The sequence below is a fragment of the Eretmochelys imbricata genome, chromosome 3 (genome assembly GCF_965152235.1).
Source record: "Eretmochelys imbricata isolate rEreImb1 chromosome 3, rEreImb1.hap1, whole genome shotgun sequence".
In the NCBI taxonomy this organism is placed as follows: Eukaryota; Metazoa; Chordata; order Testudines; family Cheloniidae; genus Eretmochelys; species Eretmochelys imbricata.
The window spans coordinates 97,162,157-97,185,985 of NC_135574.1; the positions used below are offsets into that span (position 1 = coordinate 97,162,157).

Genomic DNA, 23,829 nt, shown 5'->3' on the forward strand with positions numbered 1-23,829 from the left:
AATTTATCCATCCTTTTTGCTTAATTTACAGGAAATGCAGCACCCCTTGCAGAGGGCAGAACAGATTCCTTTGTCTGTATGCCCAGTCATAAAAGCCTGTTTTCCAGTAGTCTAATCCAGTGGTTCTTAGTCTTTCCAGACTCAGGAGCCTGAAGCCTGAGTCACATCACCTGGGACTGAAGCACGTAACTTAGCTTTGTGGGGTCCCCTATGGCATAGGGTCCCAGGCAGTTGCCCTGCTTACCACCCCCTCACGCTGGCCCCACATTTGCAACCCCCCGAAATCCATCCCGTGACCCCCTCTGGGGGTCGGAACCCCCAGGTTCAGAAATACTGATCTAGAGGAGTTGACGTACCCCCTGGAAGACCTCTGCATACCCCCAGGGTACACGCATCCCTGGTTGAGAATCACTGTTCTAAACTTTCCACTCATAAGCAGAATTTAGAAATTAATAAGAGCTAAATTTTCAATTTGCCTCAACCTGGTCTTCAGTTCTGTGCATAAAAATTTTGTATGCACAACTGCTGTATACATGTCTGCATGTTCCTGCAGGGGAGATGGATGCATAAAGTACCCAATTTACATGTGAAAATCTTTGTATCAGTGAGACTGATCACATGAAATGAGTTGCATGTGAAAAATAGTGTCTGCCAAATTAGAGGCCACTTTTTGAAAATGTAGGTAAAAATTTTCAAATGAGACAGCCTAAAATGAAGCACTCAAATCCATATTGAACCTGTTATTAGTGTATTACGCATCACAACATTCGTATCAGACCAGTGTTATTCTTATTTTGAAGATGAAAAAACTGAAGAACTGAGAAGATAAGGCCAAAATTTTCAAACTTGGGTGTCTAACGTTAGGCACCTAATCTCATAATTAGACTCCTTAAATGGCCTGAATTTCAGAGATCTTGAGCAACTGCAACTCCCACAGGATTCAGCCCTTACTTGTTTAAGAGTTTAAATAAGGGATTAGTTGCCTAATTTTAGGCACCTAAGTTTGAAAATTTTGACACTAATTCCTTCCCTGCCAAGTGCAAGAATCTTCCTTACAGTGAATGCTTTATCCATTGGAGTTTGGTTATAAAACACATATGGAATGCTCATCTGCCCGGGAGGGCAAGATGCATGAGCCCATCAGACACTTTCACCAAGGCTGCTCCAGGAGCAACCAAAAGGGAATGCCCACATCGCCGGGCACAATTCAACTTCCCCTCTGTTTCTTTCCTCTTTCTTGTTCTTGGAGCTGACTGTGTCATCTAAACACAGCTTGGCTGTGGCAGCCCAGTGTTAAGAGTGGAGATGTTGCGGTCATTTGAAATACAAACTCTGGCTCATGGCAGCCCAATGCACTGCCGCAAGCCACTGGCCACCAGTCAAGCTGCCAAACATTCATCGTGTTGGACACTTTAAAAATAGTTGCTGTGATTTAATGTTTTTCTAATAATATCTGGGGGTGGTCAGTTTTCACAAAAGCCCTATTTAATTGTTAATTACATTATATTGAACGTGATTCTAATACTCTGTGTGGCCTACTTCTATCATTCATTCTGCATTCTCTGAAATTAATTATTTTGCAGCACGACAAATGTGCCAATTTTTCTCATACCATTGCTATTAGAAAAAATGCTCCTCCACAGCATCCTGTTAGGATACTTTAGAAGTGCCAAGAATATTTTGGAAGTTGGCTGAGTATTCTATCAACTGAAAAAAATTGTTATCTCATGAAATATCTAATGGACCATTCCATCTGACGCATTTTGGGCAGGGAGAGACGTTTCTGAAATGTGCACTTCCCTAAATGAGCATTGTTATACTATAACTCTTGGTTCTTAGTGACACTGGTGTAATTCTGGATACATTATTTGACAAATATTGTTATTGTTGGTCAAATAATGTATTAAACTAATAGTTTTTAGCCAGTTGGCTGAATTTGGCAAGAAAATTATTTGTCACATATTATTTGGTGTATAACAGCAATATTAATTAAATAGCGTATCTGACAAACAAAATCCAGCCACCTCTAGGAAACCGTGAGCCTAATGCATAGAACAATGATCATGGTAGTTAAGTGTTTGTGGTCTGATGAACTTAAACTGATTCTTAAAGACACAATAGCTTTTTTTCCTATTTTTCCTCCTCATGGTGTTACTATAAAGCAAAGTTAGGGTTATTTGTGTGCCTTAACTGTGCATTTCTTACCTTAAAATATTTTGATGTCTTCAAGTGTAATCTTAACTCTGAATTTCCTGGGTTTGTAATGCTTGGTTGTGGTATGATTACAATATCCTTGTAATTTTTTTTAAACCTCTGAGTTACCAATAAATACTCACAATCTTAACTCCATTTTAATTATTTTTTTCTTTGACTTTCCTTGTTTTTAAAAAGAATCGCTGAAAATGTCATACATGAACTCTAAACGAGGAACCCAAGGAGAATTCTAGCTTGTGATACTTCTAATGATTTGAAGATATGTATTATCAATTTAAATCATGTAAAAATTTTTAATTAAAGCTGATCAGAGAAATTTTGATGGAACCATATTTCATCAGAATATACGTTGGAATTGGGTCAATTTTTCCAGAATTTCATTTTGGAAGAAAAACCGAAAGAAAAAATTCTGACAATGTCAAAATGAAATGTTTTGATTTTTTATGTTGAAAAGACTTTTTGTTTCATTTTTCTTTTGCATCATATATTATTATACAATTTTTCAAAAAGGTAGATAATCAAAACCAGAATATTTCAATCGACCTGAAACAAACTTTTTTTTAAAAAAAGTCCTTCATAGAGAATTTGGAAAAAGTGAGCTGTAGCTCACGAAAGCTTATGCTCAAATAAATTGGTTAGTCTCTAAGGTGCCACAAGTCCTCCTTTTCTTTTTGGAAAGTTTTGGTTTGTTATAATTCAGAATGAAGCCAGATTTCAAAATCTCGAAATCCTTTGTGAACTGAAATGTTCATCCTCTGCACAGCTCTACTTTTCCCTCTTAAGGGCAGCCTTACCAATATACCAGAGTAGTGCAAAGCCTTGGAAGCACACTAACCAATTAAATTGTATGTGTAGTTGCTTCATATTGCCAGAGTTGCACTGGAGAATCTGGTCCTTATTTTGTAGCTGCTGTTGGTTCAGAGAGCTGTGCTGAAAGGGGGTGAGAGGAGTGCCGTCCGAGTGTGTGCGTTAAGATTCTTCCCAGCACTCATCCTTCAGTTCCCCTGGCAGTGGTACCACTGAGGCATCAAAAGTCAAGGAGTCTTTCAAGTACCAATGCCCAAGCTGGTATGCTGCCACAAAACCTTTGAAGAATAGGGACAGTTGGGCTCAGTAGTCTACTAATGAGAACTTTTGATACTTGTGCCCAGTCCCCCTCATATCACGGACTCACTCCAACCAACAGAATTGTTGCATGCAAATTAGTTTCAAAGGAAGAGTGGTGGTTTAATTAGCAACCTCTGGTGTTATAATGGCCCCACTTAAGAGTTGTCTGAGCTGTTTACTTGACTCTGTTGCCTCAATAATCAGAATAATTAGATACAATAGTCATTACTCATTTAGTTTAATTGCAACTTAATTTCTTCAAATATTGCATGTGAATAATATTTCAATTAATGTTAACTACATGGAAAAATTGATGTCATCATCATTCTGTCATTAAGATCATTCAGGACAAAGAAAAGGACACAGCTGCTGAATTTCTTAAGAGCCCATTTTAATTCATTTTCATTAATAAACAAAATAAACAGAATTGCTTATAAATTCTCAGAGCGATGATTCTGGGCTCAAAGAGTAAATGCTGTAAGTCTGGGGAGGACATGACATGCTGTATTTTTCATAAAAAACAAAGAATTTGAATCTTTGCTTTCAGTGAAAAACGGAACTCAGCTTTAACTATAGAATTGCAACTAGCGCCCCCTGAATTTAGCTCTGTTGAAAATAAATGTATTCCAAGTAGTGTGTTTTAGCGTGATTGTAAACCATCTGGCATGGTTTTGTGCAGTGATAGATGTGTTACAATCATTTTAGGGGAAATAAATGGTACTTCACATACTAAATTTCTCTCATGTAGAGAGGTATATGTGTGAGTGGGAGAGAGAGAGGGAAGGGCACGTACCTCAAAGGCAAGAGATAGTGCATAAAGAGTGATGGAACTAGTCCCAAAGTGAATGCCAAACATATTTGCTTCACGAAAAGATCAAGACATTTGGAAAAACAGAACTGAGTACATTTAAGATGAGTAAAAAAATTATTTAAATCATATTCATCATATAACTAAAACCTAGCAAAATTGATTAGCTAATGGAGTTGGTATTCAAAGTCAAACAATTATATTGGAAACTACTGGCTACTTTAAAATGGCTGATTTAAAAAAAGGGGTGAAATTCTGGCCCCATTGAAGTCAATGGGAGTCTTGCAGTCAGCTGCCATGAGCATTGGGTCAAGCTCATAATGAACAACAATCAAGCGCAAGACCAGAAGGTAGGCACATTACATAGAGCTTCAGTGGGCTGTGTGTGTGTGGTTTTAAAAATAACTAATCCCACACTGCTGGATGGGGGACAAACGCTGTGATTGGCTTCATGGAAAAATGTATGTTGAGGAGTGATCTGAATGAGGAAAGGGTGGGTTCCTGCCAGAACAGGAAGCAAGAAAATTTTGCTTATACAGTACTGTAAGGGGCAACATAGAAGTCCCAGAGAAGAGAATATGAGATTCATAGATTCTAAGGCCAGAAGGGAACCATGGCGATAATCTAGTCTGACCTCCTGTATAATACTGGCCATAGGATTCCCCTAAATTAATTCCTGTCTGAACTAGAGAATATTTCTTTTGGAAGAACATCCAGTCTTTGATACAAAGAGAGTAAGTATTTCAGACGAGGAGGCAGAGCAAATGACAGAATATGAAGAGATGAAATCAGAGTTGTATGCTGGAATAGATTTGCTCAGACCCTTGAAGGTGAGGGCCTGGAGCTTAATCTAAATGTGGAATGTGAGGAGCCAATATGAGATACTGTATGTGTAGTGACGGGTAGAGATGTGATCATGTAAAAAGTGAAGCAGCCATTAAACTGCTTATGTTCAACAATACAGTAGAACCCCTCTTTTACGAATTGGGGATTGAAGTGTTCATATTATCATAAAGTTTACAAAATTGAACATCTCCAATTTACAGTTGATAAAGGTCATGAACTGCAATTTGGTGCGGCGCTGCTTTCTTGTCTTACAAACTACTGCACAGCAATGTGAAGTGCAATGAAAACATTAGACTGTGAAGGGATTTCAACTTGTTCTTCATCAGCATCACTTTTGTTATGTGATTTTTTCCCCCAGCCCCCAAACACTTGATTTTTATAACTGGTTGTTTGTAAGATTGGTGTTTGTAAAATCAAGGTTGTACTGTAGTTGAAATGAGGAATCTTGGTCACTAGAACTTATTCACTGGAAGATGGAATGTTGACTCAACATTTAGAATGTTCCCCCTGTGCTTCAGAAAAGTTTGATGAGATGTTAATTGCCCCTAAAACAGAAAGTAACTCAGTTTAACCGTACATCTAACAATACACTATCCCTTAGAATTACACAGTCATCACTGCATAGAACAGGAGTGGCCAAACTGTGGCTCGTGAGCTACATGCGGCTCTTTTATTGTTACCTCCATGCCCCCACCCTTTCTTCATCTACCAAAATGTGGGGGAGGCCACTGCTTTAGAGACCACTGCTTTAGAATCATAGAATATTAGGGCTGGAAGAGACCTCAGGAGGTCATCTAGTCCAATCCCCTGCTCAAAGAAGGACCAACACCAACTAAATCATCCCAGCCAGGGTTTTGTCAAGCCAGGCCTTAAAAACCTCTAAGGATGGAGGTTCCACCACCTCCATAAGTAACCTATTCCAGTGCTGTACCACCCTCCTAGTGAAATAGTGTTTCCAAATAACCAACCTAGACCTCCCCCATTGCAACTTGAGACCACTGCTTCTTGTTCTGTCATCTGCTACCACTGAGAACAGCCTAGCTCCATCCACTTTGGAATTCCCCTTCAGGTAGTTGAAGGCTGCTATCAAATCCCCCCTCACGCATCTCTTCTGCAGACTAAATAACCCCAGTTCCCTCAGCCTCTCCTCATAAGTCATGTGCCGCAGCCCCCTGATCATTTTTGTTGCCCTCTGCTGGACTCTCTCCAATTTGTCCACATCCCTTCTGTAGTGGGGGGGCCCAAAACTGGACACAAGACTCCAGGTGTGGCCTCACCAGTGCTGAATAGAGGAGAATAATCACTTCCCTTGATCTGCTGGCAATGCTCCCACTAATAAAGCCCAATATGCCATTGGCCTTCTTGGCAACAAGGGCACAGTGCTGACTCATATCCAGCTTCTCGTCCACTGTAATCCCCACGTCCTTTTCTGAAGAATAACCCTTGCAGCAAGGTGGTGGGGTAGGGGTTTCTGCCCAGTGGGAATGGGGGGCTTGGGGCTTCAGCCCTGTGGGGAGGGGGGACTCAGGGCTTGTGGCTTCAGGAGGAGCATGGCTGAAGCTCCATGGCCCATCAGGCGCCTCCTGCAGGGCTGACACCCCCAGTCCCGGCAGATGTGCTCCAGCCCTTGAACTTCTGACGATTGTCATATGTGGCTCGGAGAGCTAGTAAATTTGGCCACCCCTCACCCATGGCATAGAAGTTCAAAGGTTGACATATTCATGGGATAGATTCTGATTTACTATATACTGTGGTAAATCCAGGATAACCCTATTGAAGAAACAATAGATCTATTTTGATTTACATTGGTGAGAGTGAGATATGAATTTAACCCATAACCATAATCTTCTTCTTCAAAGATGAGAGTGCCACTAACTGAGCCATACTCCTGATAGTTATTATACAATATATTATACAATTATATAATGTATGGAAAATATACAGATGTTTTTACCTATATCCTGTAAGGATGTTACTCCTGTAAGGATATTATTGCGCAAGAAAACACTATTCCATTCACTTTAAATATTTGATCCAGGTTACCGATCAGAATTTACACACAGGATTGGGAAGAGGTGATTGATAGAAAACATATCTGTTGAGTAAAGCCAAAACAGTGGGCTGGCTGACTACATGACTCATTAATTATTTTAAGATTGCAAACGAGGCAGTAGAAAATCATAATTTTTATATGGGGCTATGGGTTCTTGCTGTTTATATCCTTCTCACTATTCCCCAGCATGTGAAGTAAAAGCTGTTATTTCCTGCTGTTCTTTCTGTGGTTTGTGAAACAAACGGAGAGAGAAAAGCTCTGGTCTCAAAAGACCATGTGGGAAACTTTCAAATGCTACTACAGTTGTGTAATGTTGACAGGCTGAGCCGAGTGATCCTTGTACAGTTTGCAAGTAAATGAGCATCTCTGCAATACTCAACAATAAAAGTCTCTAGTGGGGTAAAGTCACAGCCAAGGAAACAGAGCTCTGGGGCCAGGCTCTGCTTTCATTTCTACCTGTGCAACCCCACTGACTTAAAGGTACTTTCCCAGAATTGCAGTCTTTAATACCAGGCATAATGTTAGTGGCACATAGAGAATCCAAAAGTGTATTTATGATTCAGAGGTTCTAAGGCCAGAAGGAACTATTGTGATCAGCTCCTGTATAACACAGGCCATAGGATTTCCCTGTATGAATTCCTGTTTGAAATAGCACATATCTTTTAGAAAAACATTCAGTCTCGAGTATATATACAGTATGTTTAGGCACAGTTGAGGTAAATAAACCTTCTCTTTTGTCCGGGAGAGAAGGAGGGTTGATGGGGGACACATATCCAAATGGCATTCTGTGGTCCATTTTGAGTTTTATATAGAATCATAGAATCATAGAATATCAGGGTTGGAAGGGACCTCAGGAGGTCATCTAGTCCAACCCCCTGCTCAAAGCAGGACCAATTCCCAGTTAAATCATCCCAGCCAGGGCTTTGTCAAGCCTGACCTTAAAAACTTCTAAGGAAGGAGATTCTACCACCTCCCTAGGTAACGCATTCCAGTGTTTCACCACCCTCCTAGTGAAAAAGTTTTTCCTAATATCCAACCTAAACCTCCCCCCACTGCAACTTGAGACCATTACTCCTTGTCCTGTCCTCTTCTACCACTGAGAATAGTCTAGAACCATCCTCTCTGGAACCACCTCTCAGGTAGTTGAAAGCAGCTATCAAATCCCCCCTCATTCTTCTCTTCAGCAGACTAAACAATCCCAGTTCCCTCAGCGTCTCTTCACAAGTCTTGTGTTCCAGACCCCTAATCATTTTTGTTGCCCTTCGCTGGACTCTTTCCAATTTATCCACATCCTTCTTGTAGTGTGGGGCCCAAAACTGGACACAGTACTCCAGATGAGGCCTCACCAATGTCGAATAGAGGGGAACGATCACGTCCCTCGATCTGCTCGCTATGCCCCTACTTATACATCCCAAAATGCCATTGGCCTTCTTGGCAACAAGGGCACACTGCTGACTCATATCCAGCTTCTCGTCCACTGTCACCCCTAGGTCCTTTTCCGCAGAACTGCTGCCTAGCCATTCGGTCCCTAGTCTATAGCTGTGCATTGGGTTCTTCCGTCCTAAGTGAAGGACCCTGCACTTATCCTTATTGAACCTCATCAGATTTCTTTTGGCCCAATCCTCCAATTTGTCTAGATCCCTCTGTATCCTATCCCTGCCCTCCAGCGTATCTACCACTCCTCCCAGTTTAGTATCATCCGCAAATTTGCTGAGAGTGCAATCCACACCATCCTCCAGATCATTTATGAAGATATTGAACAAAACCGGCACCAGGACCGACCCCTGGGGCACTCCACTTGACACCGGCTGCCAACTAGACATGGAGCCATTGATCACTACCCGTCGAGCCCGACAATCTAGCCAACTTTCTACCCACCTTATAGTGCATTCATCCAGCCCATACTTCTGTAACTTGCTGACAAGAATACTGTGGGAGACCGTGTCAAAAGCTTTGCTAAAGTCAAGAAACAATACATCCACTGCTTTCCCTTCATCCACAGAACCAGTAATCTCATCATAGAAGGCGATTAGATTAGTCAGGCATGACCTTCCCTTGGTGAATCCATGCTGACTGTTCCTGATCACTTTCCTCTCATGTAAGTGCTTCAGGATTGATTCTTTGAGGACCTGCTCCATGATTTTTCCGGGGACTGAGGTGAGGCTGACTGGCCTGTAGTTCCCAGGATCCTCCTTCTTCCCTTTTTTAAAGATTGGCACTACATTAGCCTTTTTCCAGTCATCTGGGACTTCCCCCGTTCGCCACGAGTTTTCAAAGATAACGGCCAATGGCTCTGCAATCACAGCCGCCAATTCCTTTAGCACTCTCGGATGCAACTCGTCCTGCCCCATGGACTTGTGCACGTCCAGCTTTTCTAAGTAGTCCCTAACCACCTCTTTCTCCACAGAGGGCTGGCCATCTACTCCCCATGTTGTGATGCCCAGTGCAGCAGTCTGGGAGCTGTCCTTGTTAGTGAAGACAGAGGCAAAAAAAGCATTGAGTACATTAGCTTTTTCCACATCCTCTGTCACTAGGTTGCCTCCCTCATTCAGTAAGGGGCCCACACTTTCCTTGGCTTTCTTCTTGTTGCCAACATACCTGAAGAAACCCTTCTTGTTACTCTTGACATCTCTTGCTAGCTGCAGCTCCAGGTGCGATTTGGCCCTCCTGATTTCATTCCTACATGCCCGAGCAATATTTTTATACTCTTCCCTGGTCATATGTCCAACCTTCCACTTCTTGTAAGCTTCTTTTTTATGTTTAAGATCCGCTAGGATTTCACCGTTAAGCCAAGCTGGTCGCCTGCCATATTTACTATTCTTTCGACTCATCGGGATGGTTTGTCCCTGTAACCTCAACAGGGATTCCTTGAAATACAGCCAGCTCTCCTGGACTCCTTTCCCCTTCATGTTAGTCCCCCAGGGGATCCTACCCATCCGTTTCCTGAGGGAGTCAAAGTCTGCTTTCCTGAAGTCCAGGGTCCATATCCTGCTGCTTACCTTTCTTCCCTGTGCAGGATCCTGAACTCAACCAACTCATGGTCACTGCCTCCCAGATTCCCGTCCATTTTTGCTTGCCCCACTAATTCTTCCCTGTTTGTGAGCAGCAGGTCAAGAAAAGCTCCCCTCCCCCCAAGTTGGCTCGTCTAGCACTTGCATCAGGAAATTGTCCCCTACGCTTTCCAAAAACTTCTTGGATTGTCTATGCACCGCTGTATTGCTCTCCCAGCAGATATCAGGAAAATTAAAGTTACCCATGAGAACCAGGGCGTGCGATCTAGTAGCTTCTGCGAATTGCCGGAAGAAAGCCTCATCCACCTCATCCCCCTGGTCCGGTGGTCTATAGCAGACTCCCACCACTACATCACTCTTGTTGCTCACACTTCTAAACTTAATCCAGAGACACTCAGGTTTTTCTGCAGTTTCGTACCGGAGCTCTGAGCAGTCATACTGCTCCCTTACATACAGTGCTACTCCCCCACCTTTTCTGCCCTGCCTGTCCTTCCTGAACAGTTTATGACCATCCATGACAGTACTCCAATCATGTGAGTTATCCCACCAAGTCTCTGTTATTCCAATCACGTCATAATTCCTTGACATCACCAGGACCTCCAGTTCTCCCTGCTTGTTTCCAAGGCTTTGTGCATTCGTATATAAGCACTTGAGATATGTGCACCTTTGAACTGTGCAAGGGTGTGTAGCAGAGTGGCCACCCGCTCCTGCCTTGAAGGGCTTAAAACAGCCCAGGAGAGGGCTGTGGCTGGAAGCAAGCAGTTCCCAGGCTGATTGGGGGAAGCAGGCTCAGCTGTGGCCACAACCCAGGACTCAGCTGGCCCTTAGAAGAGGGCAGTGGGGCAGGAACAGACAGTCTCCTCTAGCTGTGGAGGGAGATGGGCCTGGCTGCTGGGGAGCTTGAGAAGGTACCTGGAGTTGAGCAGGGCTGGGGGAAGGCCAGAGGAGCTGGGGAGCTCTGGCCTGGAAACCCCCAAGGCTGCAGGCCTAGTGTAAGCAGGGAACTTTCCTGGCTTCTGCACTACCCTGGTGAAGTGGGCTAGCGAAAGGATTTGAATCCTTGCTCCCACTTCCTTTACCCAGTGGCCTCCCTACCCTTGAGGACTCCCCTTCCACTCTCCTGTCTGGCAGAGTCCTCGTAACCCCAAAAAGGCTGGGCCCAGGATTCCTGGGGGGCTCGACCCCCAACCCTGCTGTGGTCAGCAAGGACAGGGGCTAGGATGTCCCCACTCTGGGGTACTCTCTCTGCACTGGGCAGTTCTCTGACCATTACATACAAGTTAAAGCAAATACAAGTTATTTAATCAACAATTAATTTTAAAAAGAATAAGGAATAATGAGAAAGGTTAAAGGAAACACATCAACCTGCTCTGTGGCAGGGAACATCACAAACAGTGTCTCTGGAATGTCCGGGCAGTTCACAGTCTGTTCCCTGTACGTCCCAGGCCTTCTTCTCAGGCCCTGGTGATGCTGCAGGGATGCTGTGGGTTGGACACTTGCTCTGGTGGTGGCCACATGCTCTCAGGCTCTAAGTGGTAGGACCCTTCTTCACAGTGTCGCCCCCGCCCTGTTGGGGTTACGATCCAAGCCTGGCCTGCAGAGCCTCTTGGCTGAGGCGTCTCCCTGTGCTGGGCCTGGTGTCCAGCGTCTCCCTCCCTCCCCAGCTGCTCGCCGCACCCAGCTCCGGACTGCTCCAGCCCCAGCTGCACCACTCTGTCTCAGTGCTGCTGCTGCTCTGCCTCCAGCTCCCGGGCTGCTTCTTTGGCCCCTCTGGCTCTGGTTGCTGCTGCTCTGCTCCTAGGACAGGTCTGCTCTGCAGGCTGCTTCTGTGACTCTGCTCCCAGCACTGACCTGCTTCCTGGGCTGCTTTTCTGGCCCCTCTGGCTCTGGTTGCTGCAGCTCTGCTCCCAGGGCAAGTCTGCTCTCTCTGGGCTGTGCCTCTGGCTTTGGGGCTGCAGCTCTGCTCCCAGGACAGGGTCTGCTCTCTCTGGGCTGCTTTTCTGGTCCCTCTGGATCTGGCCCAGCTCTACTCCCCAGCTTAGCTTGGGCCCCTGCTTTCTCCTTAGCTTGGCCCCACTCTGTCTGACCCAGGCAAATCCAGCTCACACGGAGGACGGGACCTCCCTGGCCTCCTGACTCCCTGATTAGCCTGCCCGCCCTGTCATTCAGGCTGACCTGAGCATTGGCCTCTCCCCATTGTTTCTGGGGACTATCAGTCTCAGGGTCCTGGTTTCCCATAGACCCTTCCCCTTTCAGTACTGGGAGCTAGCCAACCAAAACACCCCCACTGAATGTTAGTAAGGCGGCAACAGTCCCCTTACATAAGGCCAAAAAGGGATCTTCATCTTGCAGGATTAGGCCATTAAAGGGACACCCTCAGAATACCAAGACAGTCATTTTGGTGCCTATTAAGACTTACATTTTTCCCTGATCTGATGAAGGGCTCTGTATAAGCTTGGAAGCTTGTCTCTCACCAACAAATTTGGTCCAATAAAAAATATTATCTTATCCACCATGTTTCTCTAGTATCCTAGGACCAACATAGCTACAAATACATTGCATAAATTTTTCCCTTCCTCTTTTTTATCTTGCTTAGCATGAACACTTTCCCTACTAGTAGCTGAGAGATATGAACTGACTGGATTTTGGCTGGTGGTGACATTGGTCATGTAATTGCTGGGTCTTCCTTATTATAATAGCTTATAAATTCCACACTGCCTTTTATATTATAGTCCATCTTGTTTAGAAATAAGGGGAGGTAATAGACCAGCTGCAGTCTGTTACGCTCAGGAAAGATTTATGGGCCCTCTTCTCTTGAGGGATAGGGGTCAGATAGGGATTTGGAAACAAATACAGCTACCTATGACAGTGAGATCTGTGGGTGATTTGAAGGACTCTTCTAATATTACTGCTTTATGTAGGGAAGATGGTTTTTGACCTGGGTTGTCAGAACAATCTTTTACTTAATCTAGTAATGTAGCTTTACCTTGTCGATCTACTTCAGCCCCTGCACTGCCTGAATTTCCCATATCCCTGAATTTTGATGGAAATATGCAGTGTGTATGGGAAAATAACAACTTCAACAACTTTCATTCCATCTCCATGCAAAGAATTTTTCAGTTTATTTACAAAACTCCCTGGAATGAGAGCCGTTTGTGGTTCCTGTGGCTGATTCGAGGATTATTTCTCCTGTGCTGAAGATGCTAGTCAATAGAATTAAACTCTCTTCACCCCCCTGTTGAGGTTTTACAGTCTGTTGATCCTGTTTCTAACCAAATTGAGGGGGAATGTTTCTGGCAGCCAGCATATCTAATGATCAGGCTCATTGTGCCAGATGCATTTAATAATGCTGAGGCATTCCCCAGTGAATTCTTGGCCATGTGTGATGAAGGCCTGCTTGTTGGTTGATACCGCTATAAAATGGTCATGGATACTTTTCGAGGCTGTGGTGCAATCCCAGACTGACGTTTCTGTTGTTCTTTGGACCAGCTGACACTTGATGTGCAAAAGCAGTTCGTTTCTTTGCCTTCAGATGCAGAGTGCCTCTTGGGAGGAAATGCTCTGTCAAGCCAGACAGGTATCTGAGGAGATTTCCCCCCATCCTTTTGGGATCTCTTTGTGAAACTATTTTAGTAGTCTTGAGACTGTACACCCTATGCTTTGCACCATGGAAGGCAGCAATGGTCTGAAGTAAGACTAAAGTCAAGCAAGTCCTTTGACTCTGAGGAACAGACCCCTCCTATCCCATCCTCTTTAGGAGGAAATCTTCAATTGCCTGTGGATTGTGGAGAGGAAGGAGAGAGTTTATCTTGAACAAGGGGATCTCCAGACAGAACTATTTTATTTTTGTGACTACATCTCCTTTCCAAGTAAGAGTTACTAGGGTTTCAACAGATGTGGTCAAGTTTGAGGTTTGGTTTATATGGAGCTCATTAGCTTCTCTAGAGAAGAGCTACATGGAGGATTCCATCTTACCGAATCCTCTAGCTTTATGACTTGATGCGGGATCTGGTCCATTATGGATTACTTGTGACTGATAAAATTTAACATTTGCCTCACATGAGAGATTATTGGTCCAGGAAGCCATGAGTAACCATGTCTCCTTAGTGGGGATTGGGACTCACTTCTACAGCATGTCCATTTTAGGAGCTGGTCTCTACGTTTACATTTTGGAGTTGAAGATGATAGGCTCAGTAAACGGAAGGGCAGAGAGACTAACTGATTTGTCCCAGGCTACATTCCAAATCAACTCAGAGAACAGGAAAAGAATACAGAAATTCTAACTTCTGGCCTTTTCTTCCAATCACTAGGCCATACTCCCACCCAAATTCTATGTATCTAATCAGGGGGTGGGGGTGGAGGTTGCTAGATTCCATATATCTGTAAAATCAAATGGCAAATCAAATTATGGGCAAGATGTAAAAAATTATTTGCAAATGTTATCTGTCTAGTTTAAAAATCTTTTTTGTTTTTCAAGTTTTAGTTGCTGCACATTGACATCTCCACTTATCATTTAAAATTAGGATTAAATTTCTTGTCCTTAACTCTCTATTATTTCAACTCACTGTTTCCAGAGTACAGCTTTGGAAAATACTATGAAAAAGGGAAATCCTAGTGATTTTATTTGCTAATGATACTCAGAATTATCATCTGAACAAACATCTTGCACATCTTAAAAAAGCCCTCAAAGGCAAAAGGGCTCTAAACTAAGAAGAGAAGCTGAATAGTTCACAAGCAGTTAAAAAACAGAGGGTCAGATTCTGCCTCAGTACACAAGTGGGTGGGCTTGAGGCAGAATTTGAATCTCTGCCTCTTCACCTACTGTGGATATTTCATCCCATGTTCCTTCCTTGAGGGTGCAGGATTTTAGTAAATGGTCAAACTAACCTATGTTCAGACTGAAAGGGAGATGAGAGCATGCTCCTGCCTCTAGTGGATGCATTTCTCTCTGCCCTGCATTACTTTTATTCTGGCTCATAAAGATAACTCTTAGGAGTATGGGTTTTCTTTCCCCCCCCCCCTTTTCTGTTTTGCCTTTGGAATGAATTAGATTGCACCAGATGCCATGTGGTTTCACAAAAGAACATTTCTTGGACTGGTCTACAAGGCTAAAACCCAAATCTCTTAGCTCTGCAGCTAGTCCCTAACCAACTAGGCCACAGCACCTCTCAGCCAAGACATTGGACCTCTCTGTGCCTTAGTCATCATAGCTGAACATTGTGGCTTCTAACAATGCTTTGCACTCACCTAGCACTTTTTCACCTGTAGATCTCAAAGCACTTTCCAAGGCCGGTATGCATTATTTGCTCATTTTTACAGCTGACTTAACTACAGATAGAGATTTAAAACAATGTTTGTGTCAACGGCATTGTGATCAGGTTGTCCCACATTAGGATTCTGTTTCCCAGCTTTCCTGTGGCAAGTCACTCTGCTGTGCTGCAGTTACCCTGTCTGGACAAGAGGAGCAAAGCTGCCAGTCCCCAAGAGGAGTAAAGCTACCACTAAGAGTGATGGTGTGAGGTCTCCCTAAGCATTCAACTGCGGCTTTACCACAGAGGCAGAGTAAGGGGCAGCGCTTAGTTTCACAGTCCCAGGAGCAGACCAGGAACTAGACTGTGACTAAGGGGTCTAGTCCCTAGTTATCCTGTTGCTCCAGGGGAAAAGTAATCTGCCAGTTTTATACCTAGTGTTGATTATTTCCCCGCTCCCATGCCAGCTCAGCTATATTGGTCAGTGCTTTGGAGGAAAAGGGGTGTATCAGAGCCTAAGCTCTGCCAACTTCCTGTCTACTCACTCGCCACCCCAGTGTGCTGGAGGGGACATACCAGTCCAGCAGGGGCTGCGCTCTCCTTCGCACATAGACCACTGACCAGGGTAGCACACGCAGGGGGTAAGGTGAATGGAGAGGAGACCAAGGCATGTCTACATTGCCCGCTGGATTGACGGGCAGTGATCGATCCAGCGGGGGTCAATTTATCACGTCTAGTCTAGACGCAATAAATCGACCGCTGAGTGCTCTCCCGTCAACACTGGTACTCCACTAGGGCGAAAGGCGCAGGCGGAGTCGACGGGAGAGCGTCAGCATCAACTTACCGCAGTGAAGACACTGGGGTAAGTAGATCTAAGTATGTCAACTTCAGCTACGTTATTCACATAGCTGAAGCTGAGTAACTTAGATCGATACCCCCTCTTCCTCCCCTCCCCTAGTGTAGACCAGGCCCAAGTTTTACCACATTCTGGAGTATCCTTTTAGTTTGTTTTTTTTTTAACTTTTTATTAAGGCAAAGTTACAATAAAATGTTAACATCCAACATAACTTGTTACTCATTTAGGATCAGTTAATATTCAAAGAACGCAGATAAAGATTCTGGCTTGTGGGCTGGGGAGCCCTCCTCCTCTGAGTACGCTAAACAGGGTGACCAAATTTCTAAATACCGAGCCTCTTTTTGGCACTTCTTTTGTGTACATACTTGGCGTGAAAGCTTTTCCATCACAAGGACAGTCCATATTTTACCCTACCACAGCTCCACAGGAAGAGGAGTCACATTTTTCCAATAACGTGCATTGCAAAGTCTAGCTCCTAACAATAACAAATAAAGAAATTTGTCATTCTGTTTAAAAGGTAAATCTTTTACTGGAGCATTAAGTCAGCCGATCAGGGGATCTCATTTTTTTTCATAAGATGAGGCTTTAATAATTTTGTCCCAAAACTGTCTAAGTCCTGGACACAATCACCACATGTGCAAGTATGTTCCCTTTTCCACACAACCCTTCCAACAGAGCACCTCCCTAGTAGCAAAAATATGACAGGTCTTAACTGGAGTCAGATGTCATCTCTACAGTAATTTATACAAATTTTCTATATGAGCAACACAAATAGAATATGTATATCTCCTTTCCATTATAGACACCCACTCATGCAGATCAATTTCTTTGTTTAAATCCCCCTCCCAGCTTCTCTTGTGTGTTCTTATCAACATCTTTTCCAATCAAAATTGTATATATTGAGAAATTAAACAGTTTGTTCCTGGGTCAACTCCTTATATAAGGTTAAAGGTCTATATCAGTGGTTCCCAAACTTGGTTCATGGCTTGTTCAGGGTAAGCCCCTGGCAGGCTGTGAGACACTTTTGTTTACCTGAGCGTCCGCAGGTATGGCCACTCACAGCTCCTACTGGCCGCGGTTTGTCGTTCCCGGCCAACGCGAGCTGTGGGAAGTGGCAGCCAGTACATCCCTACAGCCCGTACCGCTTCCCACAGCTCCGGGAATGGCAAACCGCAGTCACTGAGAGCTGCAGGCGGCCATGCCTGTGGACAGTCAATGGAAACAAATTGTCTCACGGCCCGCCAGTGGATTACCCTGATGGGCCACGTGCTGAATGTTGTCGACCCTTGTTTTAAACTGTTGAAGGATGCACAGTGCCGTGTCCCCCCACACCCCCCCCACACTGTTACCCTGTATCACACTGAGAAATATTTCGCTGACATCTCTAATACTGAAAAGGTATGTTACAATACCTTCCTATTATCTACTTTAAAAACAACTGGTGCATGTAAGTACAGCAAGAACCAACTATTTTTAAGCAGAGTAAACCAGTGTATGTCTCTATAGTAAGAGGCAATACAGTTTTTTCTCTCTGAAGAAATAGAAGGATACAATTGAAAGTGGAGTATAACTCCTACCTCTGTTCCATGCTGGGATGGGGGTAGTCTAAATGTCACAGTTAAGTCCGAACATCAGGTTGTAATTGCTAGAGATTAAACATGCCAGAGTGAACATTCCAGGGAAAAATGAAAGTGAGCAGGATGGTTCTTCGTATCTTCTTATCAAGCCAATTTTGCATCAGATCTAAAACCGCCACATTCCCGCACAGCAGAATTCTATTCAAAAAGATTCTTAAACAATAAAGGAAATTACAGACTAGGGTAGGGTATTTTTTATCATCTAACTATGAAATAAAAAGCACAGGTAAATTAATGCACAATCTATTTATTTTTGCTCTGTTGTCCTACGTACAAGGCCTACACAAGCACTGTCAGTAAAGCCATTGCTACTGAGAGAAAATCCGAATTATTCCCCAAGGTGCTACTTTACCACAATCAATTTCAGATGTAATTTACTGTTAGTTATTCTTGCAAGGTAGGAACATATCATCTGAGCTTCCCATTTTAATGTGTATGAAGGCAACTAAGAATATAATTGAAACAAAACGTCAGGTTGTAAGGGACGGAAGCAAAAATGAACCAGCCCTTGAAGGCTTTCACACAGCACTCAGAGTACAGAGGCATCATCATGCCACTGGCTTGTCTAATCTCTTTTCTCCTTTTTAAAATAACTTGTCTTTTCAGTGCATCCCAATGTGAGCCAGGGTTGTCAAGGAGGGTGTGCCACATGTTCCGACTACAATGGATGCTTGTCATGCAAACCCAGACTCTTTTTTGTTCTGGAGAGGATTGGCATGAAACAGATCGGAGTATGTCTTTCTTCATGTCCAAGTGGATACTTTGGAACGCGGTATCCAGAAATAAATAAGTGTACAAGTAAGTGCTGGGGAAAGCAACGCTGTACCTGTATATTTTCTATTTCTGATAGGAGACTAACCCTCATATTGTGTATCCCTATGAATCAAGGAAGTTAAATATTAGATTCTTTAGTTTGTTCAGCCTTTTTATTCTGGTACAATTAGTATTCACCTGAGTGGAAGTTTAGACTGAAATTCACATTACCTGGGCAAAGCTTAAGTAAAAAATTTGTGTATGGATGACCTATCCAGGCACTGGGGATGGACTCCTCTCCTGCATCCTCATTCAGAGGATACCCGTATAGTCTACCAGTGCCACAGCTACAGCTCAATGGCTGTAGCAGCAGACATGGGCCACCGCAACTACACTGAGTGGAACCTGTGACCACGAGGTCCATGCTGTTTATAAACTCATTGGCAATGCTCTTTTCAGTCCCCCGGCCTGCCCGCTGTTCCCCAGTGAGATAGAGATGGATACTGAGGGATACTGCTCCACAGTGAGGCTTCCAGAGCTCCTCTGTTTGACCTCTCTGTAACTATACACCATGCACAGCATAACCACAATGCTGTGTTTGCGATTTGAGCGTGTTACTATGTTCTGGTCAACTGCCCATCTGTGGGGAGATGCTGAACTGTCATTTACTTTCAGTGGGGTTAGATGCCTAACTTACATCTCTTCCTTCCTCCTACCCATCAATACTTTTTGAATTTTGACATTTTGAAATTTGAAACAAAAACCCGGAGAACCCTTTTTTGACCAACTAAACGACTACATGCCACAAGGGGCCACAACAGTGGTTCCCTTAATCCACCCAGCAATATTGTTAATCTGTCCAACTATACTCTTAGCCCAGCAGAAGAATCTGTCCTATCTTGGGGCCTCTCCTTCTGCCCCTCTACCCCCACGAACATGATACAGTTCTGTGGTGACCTAGAATCCTATTTTCGACATCTCCGACTAAAGGAATATTTCCAACACACCTCTGAACAACATACTAACCCACAGAGAGCTTCCTACCAAGTCTACAAAAAGAAGGATTCTGGGTGGACTCCTCCTGAAGGTCGAAACAACAGACTGGACTTCTACGTAGAGTGCTTCCGCCGACGTGCATGAGCTGAAATTGTGGAAAAGCAGCATCACTTGCCCCATAACCTCAGCTGTGCAGAACACAATGCCATCCACAGCCTCAGAAACAACTCTGACATCATAATCAAAAAGGCTGACAAAGGAGGTGCTGTCGTCATCATGAATAAGTCGGAATATGAAGAAGAGGCTGCTCGGCAGCTCTCCAACACCACTTTCTACAAGCCATTACCCTCTGATCCCACTGAGGGTTACCAAAAGAAACTACAGCATTTGCTCAAGAAACTCCCTGAAAAAGCACAAGAACAAATCCACACAGACACACCCCTGGAACCCCGACCGGGGTATTCTATCTGCTACCCAAGATCCATAAACCTGGAAATCCTGGACGCCCCATCATACCAGGCATTGGCACCCTGACAACAGGATTGTCTGGCTGTGTAGACTCCCTCCTCAGGCCCTACGCTACCAGCACTCCCAGCTATCTTCGAGACACCACTGACTTCTTGAGGAAACTACAATCCATCGGTGATCTTCCTGAAAACACCATCCTAGCCACTATGGAGGGAGAAGCCCTCTACACCAACATTCCACACAAAGATGGACTACAAGCCATCAGGAACAGTATCCCCGATAATGTCACGGCAAACCTGGTGGCTGAACTTTGTGACTTTGTCCTCACCCATAACATCTGGGGACAATGTATACCTTCAAATCAGCGGCACTGCTATGGGTACCCGCATGGCCCCACAGTATGCCAACATTTTTATGGCTGACTTAGAACAACGCTTCCTCAGCTCTCGTCCCCTAATGCCCCTACTCTACTTGCGCTACACTGATGACATCTTCATCATCTGGAACCATGGAAAAGAAGCCCTTGAGGAATTCCACCATGATTTCAGCAATTTCCATCTTACCATCAACCTCAGGCTGGACCAGTCCACACAAGAGCTCCACTTCCTGGACACCATCGCTTATTAGCACCGTAGTCACATAAACACCACCCTATACCAGAAACCTACTGACCGCTATGCCTACCTACATGCCTCCAGCTTTCATCCAGACCACACCACACGATCCATTGTCTACAGCCAAGCTCTACAATACAACCACATCTGCTCCAACCCCTCAGACAGAGACAAAACCTACAAGATCTCTATCAAGCATTCTTACAACTACAGTACCCACCTGCTGAAGTGAAGAACCAGATTGACAGAGCCAGAAGAGTACCCAGAAGTTACCTACTACAGGACAGGCCCAACAAAGAAAATAACAGAATGCCACTAGCCATCACCTTCAGCCCCCAACTAAAACCTCTCCAATGCATCATCAAGGATCTACAACCTTTCCTGAAGGACGACCCATCACTCTCACAGATCTTGGAAGACAGGCCAGTTCTTGCTTACAGACAGTCCCCCAACCTGAAGCAAATACTCACCAGCAGAACCACTAACCCAGGAACCTATCCTTGCAACAAAGCCCGTTGCCAACTGTGTCCACATATCTATTCAGGGGACACCATCATAGGGCCTAATCACATCAGCCACGCTATCAGAGGCTCGTTCACCTGCACATCTACCAATGTGATATATGCCATCATGTGCCAGCAATGCCCCTCTGCCATGTACATTCTGCCATGGGCAGTCTCTACGTAAAAGAATAAATGGACACAAATCAGACGTCAAGAATTATAACATTCAAAAACCAGTCAAAGAACACTTCAATCTCTCTGGTCACTCGATTACAGACCTAAAAGTGGAAATTCTTCAACAAAAAAACTTCAAAAACAGACTCCAACGAGAGACTGCCGAATTGGAATTAATTTGCAAACTGGATACAATTAACTTAGGCTTGAATAAAGACTGGGAGTGGATGGGTCATTACACAAAGTAAAACTATTTTCCCATATTTATTCTCCCCCTCGCTGTTCCTCAGACGTTCTTGTCAACTGCTGGAAATGGCCCACCTTGATTATCACTACAAAAGGTTCCCCCCCACCCCCCGCTCTCCTGCTGGTAATAGCTCACCTTAAGCGATCACTCTCTTGTTACAGTGTGTATGGTAACACCCATTTTTTCATGTTTTCTGTGTATATAGATCTCCCCACTGTATTTTCCACTGAATGCATCTGATGAAGTAAGCTGTAGCTCACGAAAGCTTATGCTCAAATACATTTGTTAGTCTCTAAGGTGCCACAAGTCCTCCTTTTCTTTATTTACTAGCCACCTAGGTGACTAAATAAAACAACAGGAATTATAGCTAAGTAATTCTCCTTACTTCTTGATGAATGGATGCTGGAGCATAATCCTATATTCATATAACCTCCGAGCCACTAAATAACTTCAAATGATTGTGCACTTTTCTCTAACAATATCTCTAGAGTAAATAGAACAGAAGTACTTGTGGCACCTCAGAGACTAACAAATTTATTAGAGCATAAGCTTTCATGGGCTACAGCTCACTTCATCGGATGCATAGAATGGAACATATAGATAGATACATACATCCAGGACACACCACACGATCCGTTGTCTACAGCCATGCTCTAAGATACAACCGCATTTGCTCCAATCCCTCAGACAGAGATGAACACCTACAAGATCTCTATCAAACATTCTTAAAACTACAATACCCACCTGCTGAAGTTAAAAAACAGATTGGCAGAGCCAGAAGAGTACCCAAAAGTCACCTACTACAGGACAGGCCCAACAAAGAAAATAACAGAACGCACTTGCTATTACCTTCAGCCCCCAACAAAAACCTCTCCAGCGCATCATCAAAGATTTACAACCTATCCTGAAAAATGATCTCTCACTCTCACAGATCTTGGGAGACAGACCAGTCCTTGCTTACAGATAGCCCCCCAACCTGAAGCAAATACTCACCAGCAACCACACACCAAAAACACTAACCCAGGAACCTATCCTTGCAACAAAGCCCAATGCCAACCCTGACCACATATCTATTCAAGTGACACCATCATAGGACCTAATCACATTAGCCACACCATCAGGGGCTCAGTCACCTGCACATCTACCAATGTGATATATGCCATCATGTGCCAGCAATGCCCCTCTGCCATGTACATTGGCCAAACCGGACAGTCTCTACGCAAAAGAATAAATGGACACAAATCTGACATCAGGAATCATAACATTCAAAATCCAGTAGAACACTTCAACCTCTCTGGCCACTCAGTAAAAGATTTAAGGGTGGCAATTTTGCAACAGAAAAGCTTCAAAAACAGACTCCAATGAGAAACTGCATATTAATTCAAGCTCAGCAAACAAGATACCATTAACTTGAGTTTGAATAGAGACTGGGAGTGGCTGGGTCATTACACATATTGAATCTATTTCCCTATGTTAAGTATCCTCACACCTTCTTGTCAACTGTCTAAATGGGTCATCTTGATTATCACTACAAAAGGGTTTGTCTTTTTTTCTCCTGCTGATAATAGCTCATCTTAATTAGCCTCTTACAGTTTGTATGGCAACTTCCACCTTCTCTCTCTCTCTCTCTTTCTGTGTGTGGGTAATATATATACAAAATCTTCTTACTATATGTTCCATTCTATGCATCCGATGAAGTGAGCTGTATCCCACGAAAGCTTATGCTCTATTAAATTTGTTAGTCTCTAAGGTGCCACAAGTACTCCTGTTCTTTTTGCAGATACAGACTAACATGGCTGCTACTCTAAATCTAGAGTAAATGTAACCATGTCCTTTGTATATCACTTGCACAATAGTGTGTGTGTGTGTATACATACATATACAAGTTTTACCATATTGTTAAAAATCCATGTCTGGTAGCTAGCTTCTATCCTGTATGAATGATATATAAACATAGTAATTATGGAAAATGCTGTGGGACTGCAACAAAAAGTAATGGAGCAGAAATCAATCAATATGAAAAGATAAAGAATTCTGAAATATGTTTTTAACTCTTCCTGAATGAATGGAGATATACTTGATGGACCTGATTCTCTACTGCCTTGCATTTTAGTTAGTCGTTTACCCCTGTGCGATGGAAGTGCAATGTGGATGTCATGTTACAGTTCTGATCTGATGGCATTGTGCGCCAAGTTTGCACAGTTCTCAATGACTACCCAAAATGCAACACAATTTTGAATGCAGCATTGTTGGCCGAATTCTCATTCTCATTTCCCACAGTGTAATGGGGACT

At 43.7% G+C, this 23,829-nt stretch overlaps 1 protein-coding gene across 1 annotated transcript in view; it reads left to right on the forward strand.

Moving 5' to 3' along the window:
• RSPO3 (R-spondin 3) overlaps positions 1 to 23,829 on the forward strand; it is an 85,133-nt gene that overhangs the window by 22,989 nt on the left and 38,315 nt on the right. The window contains exon 2 of the mRNA XM_077811734.1: positions 18,388 to 18,579. Within this exon, the coding sequence (XP_077667860.1) occupies positions 18,388 to 18,579 (192 nt within the window). The remainder of the gene's footprint in view (positions 1 to 18,387; positions 18,580 to 23,829) is intronic.